Here is a 17,909-nt window from a genome sequence, read left to right on the forward strand (position 1 = left end):
GCGCTTAATCAGCTTCAACGACGAAATGCGGGAGTTTCGCTCGGCATCATGCTGATATCAGGACAGTACGAAAGTGGCCAGGTAGCCCGTGACACCATGAAATCTTCAGTATGAATCGTGCTCGTGAAATATCACGTCGGAATCGGCGACAACGAGCAGCAGTGCGTTTCGCGGCCGAACCGTAACTCGAAAACTGCATTTAAGCGCGCTTAAGCCCCTGCTGAAACGAATAGATTTTTTGCCCACGCGGCCCCCCCGTTGAGCGGCCGCGCAGTCGTGAAACGGAGGAAAGAAGCGAAAGGATCTAACTCGGAGTGAGGAGCGGCCTTCCCGTCCGCCAGTCCGACAAGACAGACACGAAGAACAGAGGGCGCGAGCACCAGTAGCAACAGACGCGAGGCAACATGGCGCAAGATCTCCCCATCACCTTCGGGGAAGTGCTCAACGTACGTGGCTAGTGCGGAATTGCAGTCCCTCTAATTTTGGATACAACTTCGACACAGAGGGGAAACATCACACGGTAGACAGGTAACTGATCGGATCTTATTTGTACTTTTGTGTATTCCAGTTGAGCACCCTGGGTGTGAACCTGGACTATGTCAAGTTTGGCACGACGACCATGGAGTCGGACAAGTTCGTGTGCGTGTGCGAGCAAGTGAACGGCCAGGCCAGCGTGGTGATCGTGGACATGGCGGCCAACAACACGGTGCAGCGCCGCCCCATCAACGCCGAGGCGGCTATCATGAACCCTGTGAGCAAGGTCATCGCCCTGCGCGCTGAGAACCAGCTGCAGATCTTCAACATGGAGCTGCGCGCCAAGATGAAGAGCCACCTGATGAACGAGGCCGTGGTCTTCTGGCGCTGGATCTCCGTCAACACCATCGCGCTGGTCACGGCCACCGCCGTGTTTCACTGGAGCATTGAGGGCGACTCGCCCCCGGCCAAGATCTTTGACCGCCACGCCAACCTGGGCGCCGGCACGCAGATTATTAGCTACGAGGCTTCAGGCGACAACCAGTGGATGCTGCTCGTGGGGATCTCGCAGGGAGAAGGAGGCCGCATCGTCGGCAACATGCAGCTTTACTCGATGGACAAGAAGGTGAGCCAGGTGCTGCAGGGCCACGCCGGTGCTTTTGCGCAGATGAAACCTCCTGGAAGAACAGATGACGCCCAGGTGCTGGTCTTCGCCGGCACCAAAGGCGACGGACAGCCTATGCAGCTCTTTATCATGGAGGTGGGTCGCGACCGCGACGCCCCCGGCGGCGTGTTCCGCCTCCCGCCCCAGCCTATTCCGTTTGCTGCCGACGCGCAGGCCGATTTCCCCGTGTCGATGCTTGTGAGCCCTGGCGACGACGTCGTTTACATGATTACCAAGATGGGATACCTCTTCCTGTTCGACACGCATTCGGGTAAGCCCGTGTACCGTGCTCGTGTTTCGCAGGACACGACGTTCGTGACGTGCCTGGAGTCCAATTCGAAGGGTATGCTCGGTATTACGCGGCGCGGTCAGCTTCTGCACTTCGCTATCAACAAGACGAAGTTGGTGCCCTATGTGGTGAACACGCTGCGCGACTCGCAGCTGGCCTTGGCTTTGGCCACACGCCTCGACCTGCCGGGTGCTGAAGAGCTTTACTTCACGGAGTTCAACCGTCTTGTGGGCGTTAACGACATTCAGGGTGCGGCTCGCCTTGCGGCTGCCTCCCCCCAGGGCGCTCTTCGCACGCCGCAGACGATCCAGCGTTTCCAGCAGATGCCCGCTCAGCCGGGTCAGCCGCAGCCTATCCTGCAGTACTTCAGTGTCCTGCTTGAGAAGGGCACGCTGAACAAGATGGAGTCTATTGAGCTTGCTCGCCCCGTGCTGCTACAGGGTCGTGGTCAGCTTCTGCAGAAGTGGCTGTCGGAGGACAAGCTTGAGTGCTCCGAAGAGCTGGGTGACCTTGTTGCTCAGTCCGACACCACTATGGCTCTGTCCGTGTACCTGCGCGCTGAGGTGCCGGAGAAGGTGATCAACTGCTTCGTGCAGCGCGGCGAGTTCGACAAGATTGTGGCGTACGCTGTCCAGACCAACTACCGTTGCGACTACACGTTCATGCTGCAGAACCTGGTGCGCGCTAACCCGCAGGGTGCTCTGGACTTCGCTCAGAAGCTGGCAGTCGCCGAGAACGGTCCCCTGGTGGATGTGAACGCCGTTGTGGACATTTTCATGCAGGTGAACCGCATTCAGGAGACTACGGCCTTCCTGCTGGAGGCTCTGAAGAACAACCGCCCTGAGGAGGGGTACCTGCAGACGCGACTGCTGGAGATCAACCTTCTGGGCGGATCGCCGCAGGTGGCGGACGCTATTCTGTCGAACAACATGTTCACGCACTACGACAGACCGCGCATTGCTGCGCTTTGCGAGAAGGCTGGCTTGTTCCAACGTGCTCTGGAGCACTACACAGAGTTGGCGGACCTGAAGCGCGTGATTGTGAACACGCAGGCAATTAACCACGAGTTCATCGTTACGTTCTTCGGCACGCTGACGAGCGAGGTTTCGATGGAACTGATCAACGCCCTGATGGCGCACAATATGCGTCAGAACCTGCAGATTGTTGTGCAGGTAGCCACCAAGTACGCTGAGCAGCTTGGCGGCAAGGAGCTCGTGGAGGTTTTCGAGAAGTTCAAGTCGTTCGATGGTCTGTACTTCTTCTTGGGCTCCATCGTGAACTTCTCACAGGACCCAGACCTGCACTTCAAGTACATCGAGGCTGCCACGAAGATGGGCCAATTCAAGGAGGTGGAGCGCGTGTGTCGCGACTCTTCTGTGTACGAACCTGTTAAGGTGAAGGAGTTCCTGAAAGAATCGAAGCTGCAGGACCCCCGCCCGCTCATTCACGTGTGCGACCGCTACGATTTTGTGGAGGAGCTGACGCAGTACCTGTACTCCAACAACTTGATGAAGTACATTGATGTGTACGTGACGAAGGTGAGCCCGCAGAAGGCCCCCATTGTGATTGGCAAGCTACTGGACCTCGACTGCAACGAGGACTACATCAAGAACCTGCTGAACCAGATTGCGCAGTGCCCCGTGGACGACCTGTGCGAGCAGGTTGAGAAGCGTAACCGCCTGCGCCTTCTGCAGCCGTGGTTGGAGACGCGTGTTGCTCAGGGCAACACTGAGACGGCGACGCACAACGCCATCGGTAAGATCTACATCACGCTGAACAAGGACCCGCAGCAGTTCCTGATTAACAACCAGTTTTACGACTCGGAGGTTGTCGGTAAGTTCTGCGAGAAGCTGGACCCGTCTCTGGCCTACCTGGCCTATCGCCGTGCCGGCGGCGCGTGTGATGACGACCTCATCCGTGTGACCACGGAGAACGGCCTGTTCAAGGATCTTGCTCGCTACCTGGTGGAGCGTCAGGACTTGGATCTGTGGGGTAAGGTGCTTGTGAAGCAGGAGGAGGGCGAGACCGAGTCTCCTAGCCGTCGCGCTCTGATTGACCAGGTTGTCCAGACGGCACTCCCTGAAACCACGAACCCCGATGAGGTGTCGACCACTGTGCGTGCTTTCATGAACGCTGAGCTCCCGAACGAGCTGATTGAGCTGCTGGAGCGCATCGTCCTCCAAGGCACGGACTTCTCCACGAACAAGAACCTGCAGAACTTGCTAATTCTGACTGCTATCAAGGCTGGCAAGGAGAAGGTCATGGACTACGTCAACCGCCTGGACAACTTCGATGGTCCGGAAATCGCTCGCATTGCTGTGGGCGAGCAGTACCAGCTCTACGAGGAGGGTTTCGTCATCTACAAGAAGACGAACCACAACGTGGAAGCTATCGGTGTGCTTCTTGACTACATCAAGGACAACGAGCGTGCGTACGAGTTTGCTGACCGTTGCAACGAGTCGGAGGTGTGGTCTCGTTTGGCTAAGGCCCAGCTTGACCAGGGCAAGGTGCACGACTCGCTGACGGCGTTCATTAAGGCCAATGATGCCAGTTCGTACGTTGATGTGATTGCCGCGGCTGAGCGCATCAACGACTACAACGAGCTTATCCCGTATCTGAAGATGGCGCGTAACACGGTGAAGGAGCAGTACCTCGACACGTCTTTGATTTACGCTTACGCGAAGACGGAGAAGTACTCGGACCTCGAGGAGTTCATCTCGTCTCCCAACGTGGCGCAGATCCAGAACATTGGTGAGCGCTGCTACGACGAAGGCATGTACAACGCCGCGAAGCTGCTGTTCCAGAACATCAACAACAACGCCAAGCTTGCCATTTGTTACGTGCGTCTGGGCAAATTCCGTGAGGCTGTGGATGCCGCCACTAAGGCGAACTCCGTGGGCACATGGAAGGAGGTTAACTACGCCTGTGTTGACGTGAACGAGTTCCGTCTCGCTGGCCTGTGTGGCCTGCACATCATCGTGCACCCGGACCACCTCGAGGAGCTGATTCTGCACTACGAGAAGCGTGGCCACTCGTCGGAGCTGTTGAAGCTGATGGAGCAGGGTCTTGGATTGGAAGGTGCCCACGCTGGTATCTTCACGGAGCTGGCCATCCTGTACTCGAAGTACCTGCCATCCAAGCTTATGGAGCACATTAAGATCTTCCACTCTCGTATGAACGTGTCGAAGATTCTGCGTGCCTGTGAGAAGGGTCTGCACTGGGACCACGCCGTGTACCTGTACAAGGAAGACGGCCAGTTCGACAACGCTGTTCGCACGATGGTTGACCACCCTGTGGCGTTCTCGCACGACCTGTTCCTGGACTGTATCCAGAAGGTCCGCAACCAGGAGATTCACTACAAGGCGATCAACTTCTACCTCGAGCAGCACCCTCTTGAGTTGACGCGCCTTCTGCAAGTGCTGACGCCTAACCTGGACCACGCTCGTGTTGTCCACCAGCTGCGCAAATCCAAGAACCTGCCGCTCGTGGTGGAATACCTGAAGGACGTGCAGAAGGAGAACTTGTCGGCTGTGAACGAGGCGCTGAATGAAATCTTGGTGGATGACGAGGACTACCAGGCGCTTCGTGACTCCGTCGATTCGTACGAGAACTTCGACCAGATCTCTCTCGCGCAGAAGCTGGAGAAGCACGAACTGTTGGAGTTCCGCCGTATTGCGGCCTACCTGTACCGCAAGAACAAGCGTTACCCGCAGTCTGTGAAGCTGTCGAAGGCCGACAAGATGTACAAGGACTGCATCGATTGTGCCAGCGACTCGGAGGACCCGGAGCTGGCGGAGGACATTCTGCGTTTCTTCGTGTCGGTGCACGACAAGGAGTGCTTCTGCGCTACCTTGTTCACGTGCTACAAGCTGATCAAGCCTGATGTTGCGCTGGAGCTGGCGTGGCGTCACGGCTACGTTGACTTCGTGATGCCCTACATGATCCAGTTCGTCAAGAACCTGAGCGAAAAGGTGAAAGTGCTGGACGAGCGCACACAAGTGCAGCAGGAGCCGGAGACGGACGCGCAGACTCTCGATCCTGCCTATGGCATGGGCGGCATGCAACCCATGCTGGCCATTGCCCCCACGGCGTACAACGACCCCTCGGCCCAGTACGGCATGGGCATGGCTCCTGGTATGAACATGGGAATGGGAATGCAGCCGAACATGGGCATGGGCGGCATGCAGCAGAACCCGTACGCTAGCAGTCAGGGCAGCATGGGCAGCAACCCGTACGGCAACAGTGGTTACCAGTATTAAAAGGCTCGACTTCTGAAGGACCAGCCACGTTTGGAGCGAGTCGATTCTTCCACTCCATGACTGGGACTCGCTGATGTCGCCGTAGCTGCCCAAGCATCGAGTGCTACGCTCTGTCGAAGGTGAAGACAGTTATCATGAAAGGAAAGCAAGGCCTCGTTGTGCTGTTCTTAGTTTGATGAGATGGGTTGAACGTTCGCTGGCAACCGCATTGCCTTTTTGAGGGGGTTGTGGCGGCACGTGCGACCTCGGCGCGCCTAGAGAGACTGGTTGGTAAGATTGCCGCGTGCTTAGGTTAAGATACTAATTACCGAGTAGATATGTTTTCATTTTCGTTGTTGTTCAAACATTTTCTTTTGATCTCGTTGTGCTCGCCAAGGTCTCCTCCGATAGGCTTCACGATGTGTTGTATGATCTGCTCCGGTAGCGTTTCAATCCTTGCAACCCTGAATTGTTTGTGGCCGCCATCAAGACGTACGCGAGGGCACTCGCCCAGCTCACTCTGGGGGTCCGCCAAACCTTTTAGTCCATAATTGTTTTCCAAGTCCACGGCACATTGTCCATGCCATGAGCATGTGTTTGCCTGCAGTAGAAGCTCCGGAATAAGATTAAGATACCAAGAGTGATGATCTTCAACTTGCCTTTCTAACGTTGCTCCAATTCCTACGTTGCTCTAACTTCTGCAACATAATCTCAGGCTCGATGGATGCGGCGCGGGCGGCGCTCGAGCGCGGCGTGCGCGCGCTCTACACGGACCACAGCGCAGCGCTAGCGGCCTCTGCGCGCCACCCACTATGCGAGTGCATGCTGCATCAACCGCCGCCGCCCGATTGGCGCCATTTGCAACACTTCCCGGTGCTCAAGCGGCAGGTTTTGCGCGAATTTCGCGTCGTGGGTGCAGAAATGGCGAAAATGCCACAAACGCCTCGCAAACGCAAGAAGCGAAGTATCCTACCGCAAGGCGGCGACACTGGGGAGTACAGAGCAGTTTGCCTGGCGTCTCTATGCCAAGTTTTGGCTCAGTGCGAGCTGATGACGCTCGGCGAGATGGAATTGGCGCAAAGTGTCGTAAATCTCGAGGAGCTCAACGTTCTGCGGCACGTAATTGGTGGGAAACTGTTGCCGTTGCGGCTGAGGCTGCTACTGCTGGGTTTAGCGTTGCAGAGCCAAGAGGAAAAGTGTCTAGAGTCTGCAGTGCAAAGTTGGATTCAGGAGGTCTGCGAAAAGCTACTGGAGGAGGCGCTGGAGGCCACAGCGAGCGGTGGGGCTGTGGAGCCCCAACAGAAGAGATCGAGGACGAGATCTGGGCACAAGAAGGCAGCGGATGCACAAAAAGTGGAAAAGTGCTGTGCTTTCTGTCGCGACGGAGCGAGCGCCGAGTCACTGCGGTCGAGATTTGGAGGCTGGGACTTTTTGGTGCAGTGTACGCGCCGAACTGCACAGGCGATGGAGGAAGCTGGCGAGAGCTATGCGACGAATCAAGCGATGATCGCGTTGTCGGGATTTTGGGACTCGTTGCCGGGTGCCGGAGTGGCATCGAGCGTGAAAACAGGTCGGAGGAGGAGGAGGGTGGAAATTTCAGTGCAAAGTGAAGATGGCGTTGAGCCGTCGATAGCGGTTGCGGCGTATGAACGCATTCGTTTTGTTTTGTTAGCAGACTCACAAAGTTGTGGTTGGAGGCCGAAATGCAAGATGGATACGGCTAAGAAAATGTGGATGAGTGTTTGGGAGCGAGAACTGAAGAACGTCGGAAAAGTGAACCAAATTACACTAGTTGACGCAATTCGCCATTGTTCAAAGGCAGATGCTTTTGCTAGCATTCTGGCGTCGCCCCAACGAAAGAGATGCGTTGGGCAGCTGTTGGGGTATCGTGTTGTGACGGAGGTAATTCACTCACTATCTGTTAGCACATCCGGTGTCATCACCGCGTTTGCACAGGTTTGGAATGATGCGGCAAGTAGCTGCAGTGAGGTGTTCTCCCAAATCGCGGCTCCGAGAAGTGTGGGGGCTTCTTCAGCAAACATCATTCTGCGTTCATATTTAAGTGAGCTACTGAGGTGTCCAGGGGCTCGGAACGGAGTGATGTCGTCGAACGAATCCACTCGATCAAGTCAAGTTACAATGTTGGAGCTCCTTTTAATGTTGTATGAGATCTTTTCGGAACATTTCACTGGAATTCAGCAGAGCAACGACTACACTGATTATTGGGATGCTCTACTTTCACAAGTAAGCGGTGAGGAATCGATAAAAGAATCTGCTCAAGATGGGATCAACTGGTGTCTTATGCTGGAGAAATGCGCACAGAGTTTGAGGGGCAAAACGTCGGTAGCAATGTGTCAGCGTACGTATTTTTTACACGCGTTCAAGAGTTACTGCCTCTCCGTTATGGATGGAGCTATTGCTACTAGCGGTGAGGTCATAACGAGTGGCGGTGCAATTCGACGGCGTCTTATTCGTGTGGAGAGTGATCACTTAGTTGTTCGTCGCGTGCTTACGCTAATGATGACTACTTTCGGAGAAGGATGGGTTTCGAAGCTTATCGTTCAACTACTGCGAGCGAATGCCAGCCTGCGAGCTACAGACGATATCAGCTTGCGAGGTGCCAAAAACTTACTCTTTCCTGCTTTAGTTTCCTTCATGAAGTCAAACAGTCGAGTTGATCAGAAACGACTAAAAGCCGGGCAACAGCAGTTCATTGAGATTGTGCACGCTGTCAATTCCACCTTGAGGGACAGCGAGGCTACATCACTCTACCTTGTGTCGTTGATGCGCTTTTGTGAGGCATGGGACGCCTACCAAGGCACTCATACGAAAGAGCCGCCGACTCGAGCTAACAGGTGGGGGTTTCGAGCTATGATCGAACTGGACATGCTCCCAGAGCTTCTCGAGTGGTATGCAAGAGATGCGATTGTACATCAAGAATCCAGAGAAGCACTAGTATTTGCAGCCGAGGTGCTGCAAAATGCGCCGAACTGTCCGCCAACACTGGAGGGGAGTCTTTACAAAGTTCTCTCAGTTGTCAAAGATGGGACTGAGCATGCTAGAACCTCGATTTCAGGTCCACTTGTCCTCGACAAGCAGCTTGTAACGCATTCCAGCGATATTCTCCAGCGTCTCCTTCGTGCAGTCAAACTTGCTGACGTGACTCAGACGCGCCACTTGATGGAGCAAATGAAGGATGCAGCTGGAACGCTGAGCGAGTTAAGACAACAACTAGAAAGGTGGTTCTCATTTGTGGAGATGCACGGAGCAGCCTTTGCTGGGAGAGAATCGCGGTTGGAGTTGTCATTGTTGTGCACCAGACTCATCCGATGGTTCCCGGACGAATTCGACAGCATGCGTTACTTGCTGATGACCCCACTAGATTCCCATCTAGTTTTCGCCTTGAAAGCCTTTGTAAAAGAAGCTGGAAGATCGAGCAATTTTGGCGAACGTACGTCTATTGTAAGTCCCGCGGCATCATCATTGCCGTCGGCTGTTCGTGTTGAGATGGCGCTACATTTGTATCTGTCAGCGGCTGCGTTTCCAGACCTCGAAACCCTCACGGTCCTGCTGACGAAGGCGCTTGTGAAGTGTCGATCGCCTGATGCATATAACCACCTAACGAAGGTTGCTCAAAAGAATACCCGGGTGTTGCTGCCAGAAGCTGCTGTGACAACCCTGAGGTCGCCACTTCGAGGATTGGAGTTTTCGAGTTCTTCTCAAACATATCAAGACGATGAAGATGCTGATGGAGAGCAAATGCAGGATTATGCCAGGCGCGCCAAATCGATCATATATCAAGAGAACGCTTTGAGACTTCTTGCAGTATCCGGGTCTGTCTTCGAGGGAGGAATTTCGTGGTCGACAAAAATCTTCGACGAGCAGTCTGCTGTGATCTGGCTCCCTCACTTCTTTGAATACGTTTTGCAGACCGAGTTTTGTGAAGGTGCACTACGAGTTGATCTGCTGCTGGCAAGTTTGGAGGAGCTGACCCGCACAAATGCCGACCTCGGGGAGAAAGCGCTGCGGGAAGGTTATTGGCTGGCAGCACTTCTGAACACAGCTGTGATTGCATGTTCGAGTCGGAGTGCTGGAGCAAACGCAGATTTGGACGTTGACATTCACGGCAGACTGCAAAAAGTCACTCGGAAAGTGCTGCAGTTGCTCTCGATTTCTCCCAGCAAATCTACGCCACAAATAAGTGATAACGAATCCACCACACAAGTTGAGGGAGTGCTGGGCCTGCTGAGCATGTCGAAGTGCGCGTGGCTAGTGATCGAGGAAAATAACGGGAGCTGGTCCCATGAACGCTTAATCAGTACGAAGACGGCAGGTGGATTGCGAGTGAGTGTGTCAGGAGCCTGGAAATCTGCGACACAAGAACCGCAAGTGATTGTGATGGAGCCTACTGCCCAGCTCTTTCTTCCCTTTACGCATTGGCTGTCGGGGGCACTTGTTTACTCGCAGTCATTTTTGGAGGAACCCTCTGCAACTATGAGGCGTTGGGAGCGTACTTTTGCCAGCTACGTGACCGATTTGTATCTGCGGCTGCAATTTGACGACGACCCGTGCATCCTTTTGGAGGCTTGGTTGAGTACGTGGATCACCTCCAATATTATTCGCGGTCAGGAAGACATGCAGCTCCTTGCTCTGCTTCCTTCACAGGTGGCATTGTTTCGTCGTCTAGGGATGAGACCGTATCGCAGCCCCTCCTTGCAAGTGCAAGCCCGAGACTGGACGTCAATTTGGACACTGGTTTTCGTCGCTATCAACATCGCCATAGACCAGCACTCGCCTGACAACCCGGCAGGGCTGGAGCAAGCAACAGAGCTGGTTGTCAGCACCCTGACAACTCTGGAGCTTGTAGATTTGTCTGCGTCTGTGGACTTTACAGATCTCGGCCACGTGCAGGAGATGGAACCGTTTTTCGAGGAGCTTGACAAGCTTCTATCTCGGCCTCAGCTTCGCGTCTGCAGTGCTACCCAAGTCTGTTGCCTGCTGCAGTTCCCGCTGGAACTCTTGGTGTGCTGTTACGCTTGCAAGATTCCAGCGGACTCTGAAGCGGGGTCGCAACATTTCCTCCAGCTGGTGAAAAAGGTGCTTGACGAGAACTTCAGCGCCACGTCGGGTAAGCTTTTAGATGAAACAAAGGAGCCTGCAGTGGAAGATGCTCGAAAGACGTTTGCAGTGGACTCGGCAGAGATGGGAGCCTTCTTGCAGTATTGGTCGGATGAAATGCTGCTCAAGTACGACTACCTCGATCGAGAGCGATGCTCCACAGTCTTAGAGGTCATCCAGTCGGCACTGCAAGGCTGTGCCAGCCTGGAACCACGACACCACTGAAGCGGCAATAGCATCTGTCGTATAGACAATTTCAAGTTCGTCATTTTGCTGCAGACGTTGTGGATATCTACCTACTGCTTCTCCTGCTGCTGCATCTCCCTCCGCTTGAGGCGGTCGCGCTTGATGTCGTTGATCACTCCCTGACGCATCGTCTGCAGCAACAAGAGGAGACCACGAGTCAATGAATGCAGTGCAGTGATGCCAATCAGAGCCACGCACCTTCTTGTCGGTGATCTGCTGGTGGTGCGCGTAGTACACTGCGTAGGCCGTGCCCGCGCACAGGCTGCTGAACACCAGCACCGGCGCCTTGTCCTTCAGCACGCGCACAAGTCCCGACATGCTGCTGGCCTCTCGTCGCAATGAGGTCTGACGCCGACACCCAACAACAAGCCGGGTCTATGCGGCCGGGGATCCGCTAAGTGCGATTGCGCCGCGGGTATGATTAGCCCGAGTAAAATTGGACGCGAAACGACGTGAGGATGTCCGGTGTGGGCATTGCTGAATGCTGGTGCTGAGGAGTCATGTATATTGGACCATGGCAGGAGTATCGGCTGGCCAAGATCCAGGACGATGCGATTCAGCGGCTGCGGCAGGAATGGGAGGCTCAGCTGCGCGGTCAGCTGCCTCCTGGGGACGACGACCGGATTCGAGAGCTCATGCAGCCCCTGGTGGCCAAGCTGCCTGCGATGTTGCTAGCTGCCAAGTCGAAGACGGGAGGTTTGGTGAGGAATGGACAGTCGAGGAGTGGCTCTCAGTCGGAGGTTGGTAGTCGATGTTCGAGTCGACCACCGTCGGCGCGGTCGACTGCTTCAAGTGCCTCGTCCAGAACAAAATCAAGTGATTGTGGAGGGGAGAAGAATGGTGGCGATGTACAACGGCATGTGAAGTCTTGTGCTACAAGCAACCAGGAGACGCACGAAGTGTCGTCATCCAGGACTATGTTGAAGCCCCCAAAGCCAAAGAAGAAAGGCAAGAAGGCACCGCTCACGGCATTGGAGCAAGTACAGAAACGCAAGAAGATGTTCGCAACGTGGATTAAGCAAGCCGGCAGTGACAATGGTGGCACAGGAGAACAAAACACCTCTGCAACACGCCCAGAAGCCACCCCAGAGGCGAAAGAAGCTACTATCGTGACGAGGTTACCTCTCATCCAGTCAGCTGCCCCTGCCAGTGCTGTGCTGTTGCTTGGTGAAGACTCAAAAAGAAAAGTTTCGTCTCCATTGAAGTTGCCACCACTCAATCACTCGATGGGGGCTTCAACAGCAGATTCCTCTGGACAAGCTCCGGTCACGTCTCCTCGAGTATCCAACGCAGCCGACATCGATCTCGACGAGTCGGTGGATGAGGAGGAAGTAAACAACTTGCTGAATTGGACCGACACCCTTCTCTCCCCGCAAGCCATGGACTCTTTCTGCCATTTTGATGACTGAGCATAGCTCCAAGATTATCATTTCCGTGGGAGCTGCTCAACCGCTCGAAGTCCTCAGTTGTTCAGTGTCTCTGAGTCTTCTTAGCCGTCTATAAATTACTGGCTCGCTCGCGTCTTCCAGTTCTACTCATCCAGTCACGACTATCTTGGTTTCCTAGTCACAACGCCGATGTTGCTTCGGCGGCCGAGGGCTCGACGTACTTTGATCTCCAGCCCCTCGTTTGCCAGAAACCTTCAAGAATAACAAAAATGTAAATACAATTGCTGCTGGTATCCCATCTATCAAGACAAACCTTCCGATCTGCCGCTCGGTACTGCTCCTTCATCACACTATGTGTAGGCGTCATCTTGATCACTACAAGGAAACACAACATTCCACTCGTCAGCCCACTCAAATGTCCAAATATGTCAGCATTAATATCACGAGCAAACCTTGGTGTGGTGGCGGCATGGTGTCATATGTAGCGTAATAAACTTTAGGAGTCACGATCTGGCCATGCAAATGCATCGTGTCACTTCCCTGGCGTTACAATGGAACCCGACGGCGCTGTACCATCTTGAGTCCTGGTTCCTGAGGCAAATTGGAGAAGTTTGCGGCTGAACTGGTGGGCCACGCAGCCAAGGAGGTGACTGCGGGACCTTTCTCTTCCATCGAGTGCACGTTCAAGGGCGTAAACCCCGCTGGCCACCGCTTCTCGCTCGTAAATACCATTCTCCGGCGTCTCTGGGAAGCTGGCGGTGTAGTCTCACATAACGAACTGCTATCCTAAGTTACAGCAACTTTCAGCGAACCATTATTCGACCTCATAGTTTATCACCAATAGAATTGCTTTACGTCGTATATACGTTAGGATATCAGCATCTACGTACTTTACTCGGTCTTCATCATACGAACCCGCATGGACCTCCCCGCTAAGACGCTGCAGCTCGTGCTGCCCGCCGCCTTAACCCGTTATTTGCCCATCGTTCTGTACGTAAAAACTATTGCACCCCCCTCCGTGCAATCATAACAATACTGCGTAGGTCTGGTCAGCACCTGGAAGATGCAGTTCTGAGTGGCCTCGTGCCCGTGGTGACTGCCATTGCGGGAGTTTTAATGGCCTCGGACCTGGTGATTCTTCGATCCCGAGACCAGTCACTGGCCAGGCAAATTGCTCAAGGGATTTTGGGTCTTGCACTGGGGTCTGCGGTTTTCCACGTGACGATTGTGCTCTTTGGAGCTCCCGTGGTCGAGTACGTGGATATTTGAGTTGGGTGAGCTACTTGGTTGGTGTGCGAGTGTTGATGGGGGTTGTGTGATGTTGTAGTTTGTGGGCGCAGACGCTGCTGCTGGCAGTGTTAATTTCAAGTTACACGACGATGCCGTTGGCGGTACAATTGGGGTATGCACCTCGCAAGTGGCTGGATTTGATCCTGGATCTCAGGTTCGTGGAAGTGGTCGGGGGTCGGGTGTTTTGGCTTTCGCTGACACTGTATTGTTAATGATATTTAGTGTAAGCAATGGCCAAGAACTGTATCTTGTATGCTCGTCGATTGGTGCCATGCTGGGAGCATACGTGGGTGCTCTTCCCATTCCCCTGGATTGGGATCGACCTTGGCAGGTAAAGCATTCGCCTTGTTGTTCAGTTGTTTTCCGTGCCAAGTCTAATGTGTTTGGTCAACCGCGCTGTAGCAATGGCCGCTGACGTGTGTGTATGGCACATTACTCGGCCATGCAGCTGGGATCTTCGTCAGTGTTGTGCTCAGCACCATGTCGACGTCTTTTGCTGCAAAGTCAGCCAAAAAGGACTAAATCAACACACCACTTTGCGCTCTGTAGATGAATGCATTGAAATGAGCACTTCTGGTTGCGTTCCGGACGGCTCGTAGCGCTCTTTAGATACACCCCAAGTTTAGATGGCGATATCACCGTTGCTAAATGAAACAAATGATCCTCGTGCCTTCTGAAGGAGCCTCGTTAGAGGGCATCGAATTTCGATACGAGGCAAGGCGATGGTCTTGAACAGATCCCGTCTTTTACTGTGTGTTGGAGCTGTTGACGAGTGGCAGTGTACTCGACAATCTGTGTAACTCGCTTTCAGAAAACAATCGTCTTGGCTTTCCTTCGGACTGCCAAACGATCTGTCAAAACCCAACCAAATTGAACTCGCTCACATGGAAACAGCTACGGGCAACGTGTTGCTTTGTATTCCCTGCCGCTTAGTCCTTCGTGGTGCCGAGCGTATAGGCCGGGAATAAAATATTGGGGAACTTCTTGCTCACGACGGAGAACTCGTCGAACGAGATGACGCCGTCGCCGTCCTTATCGCCTTGGGACATGATCGTGTCTGCCTTGCGCGAGACTTCAGACTCGTTGGAAGCCATGTGGTTGGCCTTGAGAATCTTCATGAGCTCTTGTCGCGTGATCACGCCGTTGCCGTCTTCGTCGAACACGAGGAACGCGAACTTGAGCTTCTCCTCCTTCTCGGCGCCCGTGAAATTGGACAGCGCGATCATGAACTCCCGCACGTCGATCCGGCCGGTCTTGTCGTTGTCGAATAGCTGGAACACCTTCTCAGACTGGGGCGATGGATCCACCTGCAGCACCTCGCAGAACTCCGAGTAGTCGATCTGGCCTGATCCATCCTTGTCGGTAGCTTGGAACCGTTTGTACGCCTTTTTCACGCTCTCGGGTTTGATGCCGTTGTCGCGTGCGAACTCTTCCAGCGCCATCTTGCGCTGGTTGCGCAGCTGGATAGCCTGAGCACCCGAAGCTGCACCTCCAGGGCCGGCGGCCGCAGCTTTTTCCGGTGAAGTTGCAGCGACTCCCAGGCCGGGTGGAGGTTGTTTGCCTTTCGTGACCATTGCGTAGAACTCGTCAAAGCTCACCTGACCATCGCCGTCCTTGTCTACCATCTTGATCATTTCGTCGACTTCCTCGTCTGTAGGAGCCTCGCCGATGTTGATAAGCACGTGGCGGATCTCAGCAGCACCAACGTAATTGTTGTGATCGAGGTCGAAGGCCTGGAAAGCTTCCAGGATCTCTTTATCCGTGAACTTGCCATTCGGGTCTCGAGGGGGCTCGGACGGTGCCACAGGTGGCGCTCCAGGAACGGAGATGGCATTCGCCCCAGGTGGCAACGGTGCCACAGCTGGACCTGAAAGTATCGGAGGCGCCATGGGCGGTGCCTTGACCGGACCCGCAGCGCCAGCTTCCGGCTTTGTAAATTTTGCAACAATTGCCAGTTTTCCGGCAGGGCCCCCCTCACGATCCTGCAACTCCACGTCGCCCTCGAAGCCACCCTTGCCAAGCCACACCACAATGTCCACCTTCGCCTGAGCCATCAACCTGTCCTGGCCGTTCTTTTCTTGGTCCCAAACTTCGACCACCAGCTCCTTCTCCGTGGCGATGTTAAAGTCGAAGCTCTCGTTGAACTCGGGCGTCTTGCCACCACCTTCTTGAACCTTAGTTTGTACGTTCTGCGTGCCGATCGTGAGCTTCACGTACGGGTCTGCCGTGTCCATCATACCCAGCTTTTTCAGGTCAAAAGCACGCAGCACCTTGACTGCGAGCTTGCCGAAACGAGACGCAAAGGCACCGCCGGCAGGGGGCGTCGGAGTCGCACCGGGTGGGAAGCCACCTGGGGGTCCACGCGCAGGCGGGCCCCGGGGCATCATGCCAGGCGGAGGAACGCCCGGAGGCCCTCTTGGAGGCGGCATACCAGGCGGTCCGCGTGGTGGCCCCGAAGATCCGACTGGCCAAGCATGAAGAGAATAGTGCGTAAGTACTTGCTCGACTACTCAAAGTATACCACAAAATAGCAATGTACCTTCCGGAGATTCTGAAATGGCACCCGGTGGCCCAGGCGGAGCTCGCGGAGGCGGCATTCCTGGAGCTCCAGGCGGACCACGGGATGGTGGAAAGCCCGGAGGTGGCCCCCGAGGCGGTGCTCCCTGCATTCCAGGAGGCATACCTGGCGGTGCCCCCGGTGGTCCGCGAGGTGGCATTCCTGGTGGTGCGCCCGGTGGTCCACGAGGTGGCATTCCTGGTGGTGCACCTGGTGGGCCGCGAGGCGGCATTCCCGGTGGTGCGCCTGGTGGCCCGCGAGGCGGCATTCCTGGCGGCACTGCTCCCGGCGGTGCCATTCCTGGTGGAGCTATACCCGGAGGTGCCATTCCAGGCGGTAACCCTCTCGGGGGCATTCCTGCCGGCGGTCCGCGAGCCATGGCCGGAGGTTGACCTGGCGGCCCCCCTGCAGGCGGTGCGCCACGGAAACCTGGAGGTGGTCCTCGAGGCGGTCCACCTGAAAAGCAGCGAGGCATAGCATTAGAATCAATCCTCGGAGACAGCGCAAAAGACATTATCGTACCTGGCATTGCCCCCGGCGGCATCCCTGGTGGTGCTCCAGGCGGCGGCCCTCGACCTGGAGGCATAGCGCCTGGCGGAGCTCCAGGTGGCGGGCCGCGTCCTGGCGGTGGACCTCTTCCTGGAACCGCAGCACTGGGCGGCATCCCTGGAGGAGCCCCAGGCGGCGGCCCACGAGGTTGAAGCATAGCGCCTGGTGGAGCCACGGGTGGCGGACCGCGTCCTGGTGGCGCTCCGGGAGGCGGCCCTCTTCCTGGAACTGCAGCACCGGGTGGCATCCCTGGTGGAGCCCCTGATGGCGGCCCGCGAGCTGGAATTGCTCCTGGTGGAGCTCCAGGCGGGGGGCCGCGTCCTGGCGGCGCTCCGGGCGGCGGTCCTCGGCCTGGTGGCGCTCCTTCTCACAGACAACACAAGTGCAGTTAGCTTGCCATCACCATCATTATTTTGCCATTCTACAGCGTACCTGGAGGGGGTCCTCTTGGCGGTGCAAAACCCGGAGGCGGGCCTCGAGCTTGCGGATAACCCGGTGGTTGACCAGGTGGTGGCCCGCGGGGCGGTGGGCCCCGACTGCATCATGGCAACAAGATCATCGATGGCGCTTTCGGTTAACCGGCCGTACCAACTATTGCGACTGCACTCAGACGTACGGAGGGGAAGCGTCGGCCATGACGACGGACGCCTAGTTGGATTTGTTCCTGTTAGCTCGGTGGAGTCAGGTGGCTACTGGTGTCCGCTAGTTGCGTCGGCCCTTCAGAGCCGCATCCTGTAGGCACAAGCACCCGGGAGTCCATGTTAACGCCATAGCTCGTACGCACAAACTTCAAGAGGGACTTACGGCTGCAATTCGGTGACCCGCTGCTCGACGTCCCCGATCCAGGCAAAGCGCTCAGAACTCCGACCAAAGGTCGCACACCCGAACGCTATTTTCAAACAACAGACGGCCAAGTTGAAGTCATCAGCACCAGATGAGCAGCGACCTGCTGATGATAGGCAACCACGAGGATATCCACGAAAATGCAAAAATGAATGTCAAACGAGCAGCTTCTATCATGGTCTACACCCGTAATCTGCGTTGGTACAGGGACGTCCTCCTTGCTCTGTCTGTCTCAAAGCACAACTCATTCCTC

At 55.5% G+C, this 17,909-nt stretch overlaps 9 protein-coding genes across 9 annotated transcripts; 5 read left to right on the plus strand and 4 right to left on the minus strand.

The window, feature by feature from the left end:
• Positions 1–404: 404 nt before the first annotated feature.
• Positions 405–5,686, plus strand: KRP23_10638 (Clathrin heavy chain 1; the record flags this gene model as incomplete). The annotated part of the gene is made up of 2 exons (XM_067881110.1): positions 405–446; positions 569–5,686. 2 exons carry the CDS (start codon positions 405–407, stop codon positions 5,684–5,686), a joined length of 5,160 nt encoding a protein of 1,719 aa, XP_067741388.1.
• A 699-nt stretch (positions 5,687–6,385) lies between these two features.
• KRP23_10639 (uncharacterized protein) lies at positions 6,386–11,008 on the plus strand (the record flags this gene model as incomplete). The annotated part of the gene is made up of 3 exons (XM_067881113.1): positions 6,386–7,235; positions 8,205–8,635; positions 9,596–11,008. 3 exons carry the CDS (start codon positions 6,386–6,388, stop codon positions 11,006–11,008), a joined length of 2,694 nt encoding a protein of 897 aa, XP_067741389.1.
• A 71-nt stretch (positions 11,009–11,079) lies between these two features.
• KRP23_10640 (uncharacterized protein) lies at positions 11,080–11,347 on the minus strand (the record flags this gene model as incomplete). Its single annotated transcript, XM_067881114.1, has 2 exons — positions 11,080–11,160; positions 11,228–11,347. 2 exons carry the CDS (start codon positions 11,345–11,347, stop codon positions 11,080–11,082), a joined length of 201 nt encoding a protein of 66 aa, XP_067741390.1.
• A 182-nt stretch (positions 11,348–11,529) lies between these two features.
• KRP23_10641 (uncharacterized protein) lies at positions 11,530–12,438 on the plus strand (the record flags this gene model as incomplete). The annotated part of the gene is made up of 1 exon (XM_067881115.1): positions 11,530–12,438. One exon carries the CDS (start codon positions 11,530–11,532, stop codon positions 12,436–12,438), a length of 909 nt encoding a protein of 302 aa, XP_067741391.1.
• A 153-nt stretch (positions 12,439–12,591) lies between these two features.
• KRP23_10642 (uncharacterized protein) lies at positions 12,592–13,149 on the minus strand (the record flags this gene model as incomplete). Its single annotated transcript, XM_067881116.1, has 4 exons — positions 12,592–12,669; positions 12,731–12,792; positions 12,870–12,927; positions 12,991–13,149. 4 exons carry the CDS (start codon positions 13,147–13,149, stop codon positions 12,592–12,594), a joined length of 357 nt encoding a protein of 118 aa, XP_067741392.1.
• A 187-nt stretch (positions 13,150–13,336) lies between these two features.
• Positions 13,337–14,229, plus strand: KRP23_10643 (Phosphatidylinositol-glycan biosynthesis class F protein; the record flags this gene model as incomplete). The annotated part of the gene is made up of 5 exons (XM_067881117.1): positions 13,337–13,407; positions 13,461–13,670; positions 13,745–13,861; positions 13,930–14,038; positions 14,110–14,229. The coding sequence occupies 5 exons, from the start codon at positions 13,337–13,339 to the stop codon at positions 14,227–14,229; spliced, it is 627 nt and encodes a 208-aa protein (XP_067741393.1).
• A 407-nt stretch (positions 14,230–14,636) lies between these two features.
• On the minus strand, positions 14,637–16,136 carry KRP23_10644 (Calcineurin subunit B; the record flags this gene model as incomplete). Its single annotated transcript, XM_067881118.1, has 1 exon — positions 14,637–16,136. One exon carries the CDS (start codon positions 16,134–16,136, stop codon positions 14,637–14,639), a length of 1,500 nt encoding a protein of 499 aa, XP_067741394.1.
• Positions 16,137–16,240: 104 nt separating this feature from the next.
• Positions 16,241–16,741, plus strand: KRP23_10645 (uncharacterized protein; the record flags this gene model as incomplete). Its single annotated transcript, XM_067881119.1, has 1 exon — positions 16,241–16,741. The coding sequence occupies one exon, from the start codon at positions 16,241–16,243 to the stop codon at positions 16,739–16,741; it is 501 nt and encodes a 166-aa protein (XP_067741395.1).
• Positions 16,742–16,777: 36 nt separating this feature from the next.
• On the minus strand, positions 16,778–17,584 carry KRP23_10646 (uncharacterized protein; the record flags this gene model as incomplete). Its single annotated transcript, XM_067881120.1, has 4 exons — positions 16,778–17,176; positions 17,246–17,349; positions 17,430–17,461; positions 17,562–17,584. 4 exons carry the CDS (start codon positions 17,582–17,584, stop codon positions 16,778–16,780), a joined length of 558 nt encoding a protein of 185 aa, XP_067741396.1.
• Between the last annotated feature and the right edge of the window lie 325 nt (positions 17,585–17,909).

This window comes from Phytophthora ramorum (genome assembly GCF_020800215.1).
Source record: "Phytophthora ramorum isolate Pr-102 chromosome Unknown Phyram_PR-102_s0010, whole genome shotgun sequence".
Lineage (NCBI taxonomy): Eukaryota > Oomycota > Peronosporomycetes > Peronosporales > Peronosporaceae > Phytophthora > Phytophthora ramorum.